At 46.4% G+C, this 9733-nt stretch overlaps 1 protein-coding gene across 4 annotated transcripts; it reads left to right on the top strand.

The window, feature by feature from the left end:
- Positions 1-489: 489 nt before the first annotated feature.
- Positions 490-9733, top strand: LOC110495795 (proline-rich protein 36). Of its 4 annotated transcripts, XM_036952245.1 has the most exons (10): positions 1059-1352; positions 3023-3182; positions 3439-3640; positions 3729-3954; positions 4239-4354; positions 4561-4752; positions 5219-5330; positions 7343-8775; positions 9076-9133; positions 9390-9733. In XM_036952245.1, the coding sequence occupies exons 1-10, from the start codon at positions 1343-1345 to the stop codon at positions 9407-9409; spliced, it is 2529 nt and encodes an 842-aa protein (XP_036808140.1). In that variant the 5' UTR covers positions 1059-1342; the 3' UTR covers positions 9410-9733. The 4 variants fall into 4 exon arrangements, with proteins under 4 accessions (XP_036808141.1, XP_036808139.1, XP_036808140.1 ...); XM_036952246.1 differs by lacking the exon at positions 1059-1352 and adding an exon at positions 490-638 and having other exon boundaries at positions 9076-9733; XM_036952244.1 differs by having other exon boundaries at positions 1058-1352; positions 9076-9733.

The raw sequence follows: 9733 nt of genomic DNA on the forward strand, positions 1-9733 counted from the left end.
AAAAAAATCCTTGAATGAGTAGGTGTGTCCAAACTTTTGACTGGTACTGAACATGAATTTGTACAATACAAACTCTTGTTTTCATTTGGAGGAAAGGGTTTTTGTTGCAAAACGTGTTGCAACAGAATCAATTTTGCAATGGAATCTGACTAATGAATACACCCCAGATCAGTCCTCCCCATTTATTTGAATGCATTGTAGACACAGAAATCAGAATGGGTTACCTTCAGTATAGTATCACCACACAGGACAACATGACTGACGATGCAAAGATGGCAGCACACAAACCTATAAGCCATACTGTATAGTCTCTAGTCCAAGCAGGATGAGAAGGGTACGGTAACTAAGACTAGAAATGTGTTTACAAGCTAAAGGGACTACGGAGGGTTCACCCAGTTTAAATAATGCCATAGGAGCCCTAGGGTTCACTAGGCTGTATAGTACAGTAGGGTCTATGTGTAGACAGGGCAGAGTCTGTGATGTCAGAGGGCTGGGCAGGGCCAGAAGGTGCAGTAGGCTGTCTGCTAAACAAGGATTACAGAGCAAGGGATCTCTCCCTCTCTCTAATTCTCTCCCTCTGATGGTGGTGAAATGACAGTCATGTTGATGGAAGATATCTCATTTCTGGACAGAGAGAGGTAAGGACATTGTCTAGTTAAAACTGATTTGTGGATTCGATTGTTGTGTAACTGCTGGACAATATGTTGGGACAGGGCTTGGAGAGCACTAATCCGTCTTGCTCTTGGAGGAGTAAAGCCTATTCTGGTTTGCATTAGCCAGTTGACCAACATGGCCCAGGCAGGGCTGCATTTAATTATGTGCTTGGTCTATTCTGAGTATATTTGCTCTATTCTAAAGAGAGATTTTTTTTTTGTGAATTTAAGTGTTTAACCTATTCAATTAGATTCCCTGATTACCACTATCATTCAGTTGTGCATTGGTTTAAGAGTACAGGACAGAACGGCTATATAGTAAAACGTGTTTTAGTTATGTAATTTATATGTTCACAGGAGCCCCCAGCATATTCTTCCACATTGAGTGGAGGGCAGGCATACCCAAAGTGTTGCGAGTCCTAGAACTATAAAGCCTCCTAGCAACGCATTCCGGAGAGCAGCACTCACGTATTACAGTATAGAAACGTGGTGACGAACATTTACTCACAGCTGCAGAGGAAGGCATGCATTGTTGAACTCGCTTCTGACATAAACTAGGGGTTTGACACTTTGCATGCTGGTGCTCAGTTTTGTCAACTACGCTTGCCCCAAAACGTTGAACAATACGTTTGTGTGCGTGAATATTAGGTCTTTTTTATTTGACGACCGTGTCCAGAAAAGCCATTCCGATGTTGTCTCGTAAGTAGACTTCTGTTCTTGCAGTTTGTATCACGTTTAAACGACAAGTAGTAGTATTAAAAGCACTTGGAAGTGACATTAAAACATTTAATTTCGAACTAGTGTGCCAAATACGCACAAAGTCAAAATCCAGTAATTGTCAGGTGGTCAAGTCTGGTGACAATTTAAAATGAAAACAATTTAAATGTATTTACTCTTGCTGAGTAAACCTTGTACGATATGTTCATGTTTTTGTCTGCGAAAAGGAGGACGACTGTGGTTTTAGATTTCACATCTACATAAACATTGTATAATTCACCGTACCTCCTGTACATAAGTATTTCAAGTCAAGCACTTGGATGTGTGAGTAGCCCCAGCTTTACAAGTGGATGAATGTTTAATTTTTTCAGAGACCATGAAGGGATGGGATGGGAAGGGTTTATCGGTTAGGCCCAGAGGGGCTCCTCTCTCAGGCATTTAAATGCCATCTCCAAAGTACTTTTAGAGCAGGAACACGACATTTCACACAGGTCCTCAGAGGTCGGGGCCAGGCAAGACTTAGTCTGTGATAGACTATAAATGCATAAGTATGTGGACACACCATTCAAATTAGTGGCTTTTTCAGGCACACCTGTTTTTGACAGGAGTATAACATTTGAGCATGCAGCCATGTAATCTCCATAGATAAACATTGGCAGTAGAATGGCCTTACTGAAGAGCTCAGTGACTTTCAATGTGGCTCCTTCAAGGGATGCCACCTTTGCAACAAGTCAGTTTGTCAAATGTCTGCCCTGCTAGAGCTGCCCTGGTCAACATTTAAGTGCTGTTGTTGTGAAGTGGAAATGTCTAGATGTCTAGGAGCAACAGCGGCTCAGCCGCATAGTGGTAGGCCACAAAAGCTTTACAGAACAGGATTGCTAAGTGCTGAAGCACATAGTGTGTGAAGATCGGCTGTCCTCTGTTGCAACCGAGGAATCTGGGTTTGGCGGATGCCAGGACAAGGCTACCTGCCCCAATGCATAGTTACAACTGTAATGTTTGGTGGAGGAGAAATAATGGTCTGGGGATGTTTTTCATGGGCTAGGCCCCTTCATAAGGCCCCTTAGTTCCAGTGAACGCTACAGCATACAATGACATTCTAGAAGATGATGTGCTTCCAACTTTGTGGCAACAGTTTGGAGAAGGCCCTTTCCTGTTTCAGCATGACCATGCCCCTTCCTGTTTCAGCATGACCATGCCCCCATGCACAAAACAAGGTCCATACAGAAATGGTTTGTTGAGATCGGTGTGAAAGAACTTGACTGGCCTGCACAGAGCCCTGGCCTCAACCCCATCGAACACCTTTGGGATGAATTTAAACGCTGACTGGGAGCCAGGCCTAATCGTCCAACGTCAGTCCTCGCAGCAATGTTCCAAGTCCTCGCAGCAATGCCAGTCCTCGCAGCAATGTTCCAACATGTAGTGGAACGCCTTCCCAGAAGAGTGGAGGCTGTTATAGCAGCAAATGGGGGACCAACTCCATATTATTGCCCTTGATTTTGGAATGAGATGTTGGATGAGCAGGTGTCCACAAACATTTGGTCATGCAGTGTAAGTCCTGTACCACTGTAACACTTTTAGTTGACTGTGACATCATCTTCTCACAGGATGTCATCTCTTCTCCTTATGTTGACATTGTCCCTCTCTGTTAGGAGATTCACCTGAGATTGAGTCAAGTCTCAGACTTTGGTCGCGTCTAGACCCCTGGGGAAGATCCATGGAGGAGAAGGAGGAGAACCCGCTGGAGAGGGAGCATACTCTAGCAGTGGTTCTACCAGGAGGCCTGGAGAAAATGGCCACGGTACATGGGAGGTAAGAGGCATACAGACAGAATGTTTCATTGGAGCCATACGAAGTCATGCTGTGTATTTGGAATGGATTGACTGAGTATGAAAATGGATGCACTCACTAATGTAAGTCTCTCTGGATAAGAGCGTCTTCTAAATGACTTAAATGTAAATTGATTCCTCTTTTTAGTTGAACATCATTAGAATTAATTTTAACCATGAATATAGCTCTATACTGTGGACACATGTAGTACACCTGCGCTGTGTTTGTATCTCTACAGTAAACCTGTGATGGACTTGCTGGTCACACTCTGTGCCCAGTACCACCTGAATCCATCTGACTTCACCATGGAACTCCAGTCGGCCAATAGAAACGACATCTCCTTCAAACCCAGCACTCTGATTGGAGCCATGGAGCCTCACAGGATCCTACTGAAACCTAAAGGGGGAGAGGAGAAGATAAAGAGGCCGTACGTGCCAGAGGTAAATACTGACAAAATGCATCTGTACCCACTAGCCAATCTCCAACCTAGGTCAGTTCATGAACTCGAAGGGATACTGTTTCCTGTAGGTCACTGTACGTCTGCTGATCAACTACAAGAAGAACCATAAGGCCGTTGTGAGGGTCAACCCTAGAGTCCCTCTGGAGCAGCTCCTGCCTGCGGTGTGTGAGAAGTGTGAGTTTGACCTGGAGTCCACCATTTTTCTGAGAGCCAACGACTCTGAAGGACCTTTAAACCTGAGCAGGTCCCTCGATGACTATGGACTAAGGGAACTATACGCCAAGAACATGGCAGGTGAGATATGTTTTTATGTTACTCCGCTTGGAGACTGTCTACAGAATGCTATTTACCCACTGAGTGCATAGTGTCTATATACTGTAAATATGAAAATGCTAACATGGATGTCTTTTTCTAATCTTGAACAGCTGTCAGTCCTGAAGTGGTTATCACACTACCTCGCCCCGAGAGTACAAAACTTAACGAAAATGTCTGAAATATGCCCCAAGATTTCGGCAATGAGCACATTTCATTAGAATACCAGTTCTCAACCATCTGTCGTTGCTATTTCTTTCTCCTAGAAGCACCTGTAGAAACACCCACCCTACCAAGTAAAGAGCAGAAACAGAAACAGAAAGAGAAAGAGAACAGGGGATTGTTCGGCTTATTCAGGAGAATTAAGAAGAAACCAGAAAAGGTAATTTGTTTTACTCTTCCACAGCTTAGCTTTACCATCGAATGTAAGCGCTGTGTAAGAAGTAGAGTTTAGACTTTGACTAGATCTGTGAATGCAGTTGTTTTTTTTCCTCAGCCGTGCTAGATTTGAGTGCGTGGTAGGATTTCAGTGTACACCGATAAAGCTTAGTGATGTGTTTTTTTTGTTGCTGTGGTCGTCTTCTAAAGGGTCTCTCAGTGAGTGCCCCGGCCTCGCGTGGTCTGAAAAACCAGCGGGTGGCCAGCATCAGCATGAACTCCCTGGGTATCCACTCCTCCAACACCCTGCCCATGGACAACACCATGGTCAAGAAAAGACGGGCACCCATGCCCCCCATGGCAGGCTCCGAAAGTGTCCCTGCTAACCTCAACGTCCAGCCGGTGAGTGACTGGTGGTTAGGGAGTCGGATTTAGGGGTGTCTCTCGATACTCTTTCATGGTTTCCTTTGCTTGTTTGCTTTGTTAAGCCTGCATGAAACACAGCCCTTATTTTAAGTGTTTCAAAAATCCCCTATTGGAAGAACAATTGGAACCATTTCCTTGTTTGACCGGTAGGTTTTTTATGGGTATTATTACACCACTGTGGGGCTCTATATGTGAAAAGACAGGGGAGGCTTCCACCATATTGACTTCACCTGATCTGATTACCTGATTATGCCTTGCGAATTTAGTGGTTATAGAGAAAAGGACACAAGAAAAGGAAGCATGTTAATTCTATTGAGACTCAGCCGTAGACTTTAAACTTTAACTAGTGGTTCCAAGCTATTGTTCCCTGACCACAGTGAGAATGTAAGGTAGATTTAGAGGATCCTGGGTTAAACCGTTATTTGTTTCTGGTGTTTTCCAGTTGACCTCTAGGAAGAAGAGGAGAGCCCCCCCGCCACCCCCCTGTGCCCCCCCACCACCATCCTCCTGTGTTAACACCCACAAAGGAGCACCCCAGGACACTGAGATCAAAGGTCAGTCATATTGAATCACTAGTTCAGTCATATTGAATCACTAGAATCACTAATCTGAATGGACTCTCAGTGTTGTAATATTGAGTTAAGAACTTTGATGGCGTGGGGGCGGGTCTGCATACCCAACTCATACCCCCCCCTGAAATTCTACACATTTTACCATAGGGTGGTGGCAATTGTTTTTTTAAATATGATAACTGCTGATCAGTGGTACCCACCCCAGTCAGTAATTCCACCATGCTTACTACAAGTTTATATGCCTAGCTGCTAGACTAATTTACCAATTAAAAAATGAAATGCTGACGTGTGCTAATTGAGTGACTGCTGATGCACAAACGCACTTTGTGTATCCTATTATTATTATTCTAACTCTCAACAGTAAGTTGAGACCCTGACTGATTTCCTTTTTTGAAATAGCTCCGCGGCCGTACAAAAGGGCTCATGGGCTGCTAGTTGCCCATCCCTGAGTTAGAGGGGAGGCTCATGGGCTGCTAGTTGCCCATCCCTGAGTTAGAGGGGAGGCTCATGGGCTGCCAGTTGCCCATCCCTGAGTTAGAGGGGAGGCTCATGGGCTGCCAGTTGCCCATCCCTGAGTTAGAGGGGAGGCTCATGGGCTGCCAGTTGCCCATCCCTGAGTTAGAGGGGAGGCTCATGGGCTGCCAGTTGCCCATCCCTGAGTTAGAGGGGAGGCTCATGGGCTGCCAGTTGCCCATCCCTGAGTTAGAGGGGAGGCTCATGGGCTGCCAGTTGCCCATCCCTGAGTTAGAGGGGAGGCTCATGGGCTGCCAGTTGCCCATCCCTGAGTTAGAGGGGAGGCTCATGGGCTGCCAGTTGCCCATCCCTGAGTTAGAGGGGAGGCTCATGGGCTGCCAGTTGCCCATCCCTGAGTTAGAGGGGAGGCTCATGGGCTGCCAGTTGCCCATCCCTGAGTTAGAGGGGAGGCCCATGTAGAATCATGTGCTGCATATGGTGTCTCACCTGTCCTCTAGTGGTCAATATTTTAGTGGGCTCTTTCTGTTGACTCATTCCCCTGTCTGACTTGATTGTCCTGCTTGGCTGTTGGTTCTCCTTGGCAGTGGTGTTCGCCTTTTAGGCTGTTAATCACCGATTAGGGCTCCCGGTAGCTGGTACTTCTCAGTCCTGGCACCTGAGCAGGATTGTAGACCACTGTTCTAAGCAGTGTCCCCTTCTTTCTCCCCTGCAGACGGCGAGTGAGAGCTGCGTCCTCCTTTCCTCTTCCTCTGTGCTGCTCCTCCTGCTCCTTCTGCTCCACTCTCCTCTTGTCCCCGTGGTGAACGATTCTTCCTCCTCTCCACCGTGTTGGTTTTTTGAACTGTCATGCTTGTAGTCTTATAGTCTTATAAGCTCTTATTTATTTTATTTCTGTTTTGTTGATTTTGTTAGTGTGTTGTGCTTTTACCGCCTTGTAACCTTTTTGTTTCCTTTCTCTGCGTTTTAGATGGTAGGTTCCTCAGCACAGTAACACAGCTTTGTTTCCTGCCACATAACTGTGCCTTCGAAAGAGACGCTACAATACAATACACACATCAGTGTAAATGACGTACACTAGTTCACTTTTGAATGAAACCATGACGGGGATTAGGTTTTATTGTCTCCAACGTGTCTTTTCTGTCTTCTTTGTTGTTTTTCTGTTCCTCAATTGACATGTTTTCTACCATTCACCTCTTTCTTTTCAATCAGTTTTATAGTTTAAACTACATCGGTTGAGGAGATCATGTTTTCTAAGTCAGACGTAGGTTGCTATTCCTTGTGCAAATGTATTAATTTTGATTTGAATAAAGTGCTTTGATGAACTTGTTTTGTCAGAAACTGGGCCGTCTGTATTTTTTGAAATGAGTTACAATCACCTTAGTAGTCATTTCAATCAGAATCTAATCTACGATCATCTTTGCACCCTTATTTCCTATATTGCAATACTCAGTTACTCAAACAACCAGCCATTCTCTATTCTAGATTAACCTAACATTCTAACAGTTTCTCTGTCTTTACAGGGAAGGGAGTATCACTTTACACACTGGAGGAGATGGGAGAGTGTGAGGAGGACCTGGACTCCACATCCTCATCCCCAAACATCTCCAGCCCTTTGACTCAGCCCCGAGTGCCCCCCACTCCCCCTTCTACCCCATCCACTACCTCTTGTCCCTCTAGCACCTTTCCACCTTCCGATCTCTACCATCCCTCTCCTCTCTGCCCTCCCTCCTCTCCCACCATAGGGAAGACACTAACCCCTTTCCTGCTTTGTCAAACCAGGGCCAACCTCAAGCATCCTTCGTTCCCAACCCTAAGACCTGTCAACTCCACCAACGGAGGGTCCCCTGTGTCCTTGACACAGTCGGGTGGAAGTAAGGGATTCAGTCCCCTCTCTTTACTCCAACTCAAGACCAAGGCCCCTGGTGAGGCTTGGAGGAGTCCCGGTCTGAGGGAGGGGTTGACCACCTTCACCGTGGTGCCCCGAGGGCAGTCACTGATAGGGCACAGGGGCTTGGAGGCGGACCTGACCCTGGCGAAGACCCAGGCCTTAGACCCAGCACAAACCATTGATGAACCCTCTAATGGTGTTGCTGAGCCTGGGTTGGAGCACCACCGGACAATGAAGAAGACACCTGTATTGCTGGAGAGGTCAGTGGTTGAGGCATCCACCCCAGAGCCTGATATGGATTCTAAACTTTCTCCTCCAGGGTTTCCAGAAGGTTCTACTGACTGGGTCATCAGTCCTCCAACCGTGTCTAGTCCTAGCGAGCTTTACCAGACCGCACCAAATTCACCAGTGGTAGTCAAGCAGGAGAGTTCAGAGGTTGAGGCCCAGGAGGAGTCCGAATCACCCACAGACAGTGTAGATTCAGAACTACAGAAAAGTCTAGAGGTAGAAGTCCTAGAGGAGTCAGATTCACTCTCAGAGATACCCAACCCATACGCAGCTGACCTGTTGGCCCACACCAATGGAATACCTGGAGATGAGGTGACCTCAACTCCTGAACTACTAGAGAGCAGAGGATCGTTCCGGAAGCTCAGTCTGGTGATGGAGGCCGAAGAGGACCGTTTCTGTTTCCCTCCACCCCCTCCCCCTGTGTGCTATGATAAGGAGGTGGAGGAGACAGAGCCAACCCAGTTACGATTGAGGCCTCCTGGGGGAAGAAATCACCGCCCTCCCTCTTATCCTCCCTCTTCTCTTCCTACGCTGAGTCGTTCCTTCTGTGAACCAGCAGAGGGAGACAATCAGACTAACGCCCCTTCACCCAAACCATACGTGCCTGCAGCCAAAACCCTGGCCAGGAAAACCGGCATCCCCTCCTGCTTTGCCCAGGCTGTGGCTCTAGCAGTCCGTAAGTCTCAGTCCTCCCGAAGGCCAGCACCAGACTTGCTTCCCGCCTGTTCCTCCCATTCCGGTTCCTCACCCTCCTCTGCCTTACCGCGAACCAATGTGGTGAGTGATGATTTTGACCTGCGTTGACACAGTGATGACATGCTGGCAAAATTTACCATTGTAGCAACTGGATTGGACCAACAACTGAACCATTGGTTACCCCTATCATACTACGATGTGGTTGCTTCTATACATAAAGTTGCCATTCTTAACTTTCATGATCTCTCTCTGTGAACCTCATATGTTCCACAGGTGAACTCTTTACACCAGTAGAGGCTGGTGGGAGTGGAATGGAATGGGGTCAAACATGTTTTCCATGTGTTTGATACCATTCCATTAATTCCATTCCTCCTCCTATAGGTCATCCCACCAGCCTCCACTGCTTTACACAGGAAAGAAGGGAAGGGCATATCTTTATGTGAGTGTGTACATTTTACAGTGGTATTTTTTTTCTCTCTGGAAAGACGTCATTTGTTACATTAAATGGCGACCTACGCCTTTCTAAACAGTCCTGCCAGGCTGGTATTCTTCTGAGACACCTTGGTGTTTGTCTGTTATCTTTATGTGGTATATGGCCCTGTGGAATACCTCTGTGGACACGCTCACACTCTGTGTGACCTGGTGGAGGAAGGACTTCATCTAAACTGGTGATATTTGTGTCTCTTGTCCCACAGGGGCCATAATGGCTTCTTAGTAAATCTGTGAATGGAAGTTCCTGTTTAGAGTGAGGCGACTGCAGTGAAGTAGTAGTAGTCGGCCACCACATAGTCACATGACCTCCAAGTGGACCCCACTTATAGGAACCCAGGCCCCTTGTTTTGCACGGGGAGTCAGCACGTTATAGAAACGTTTATCCAAGACTTCATCCAAGAGTTTGGTTAGTGTACAGGTCATTTTATGTTCACTGAATGTTTGTTTTTTTGAATCATGCTACCTGTATTAACCGGAGGCAGTGCTGCCTTATGTTATTAAGATGTTTGACTTACAAATGAGCCAACAGGAAACTCCATGTACAAAA

This window comes from Oncorhynchus mykiss, chromosome 18 (genome assembly GCF_013265735.2).
Source record: "Oncorhynchus mykiss isolate Arlee chromosome 18, USDA_OmykA_1.1, whole genome shotgun sequence".
NCBI lineage: Eukaryota > Metazoa > Chordata > Actinopteri > Salmoniformes > Salmonidae > Oncorhynchus > Oncorhynchus mykiss.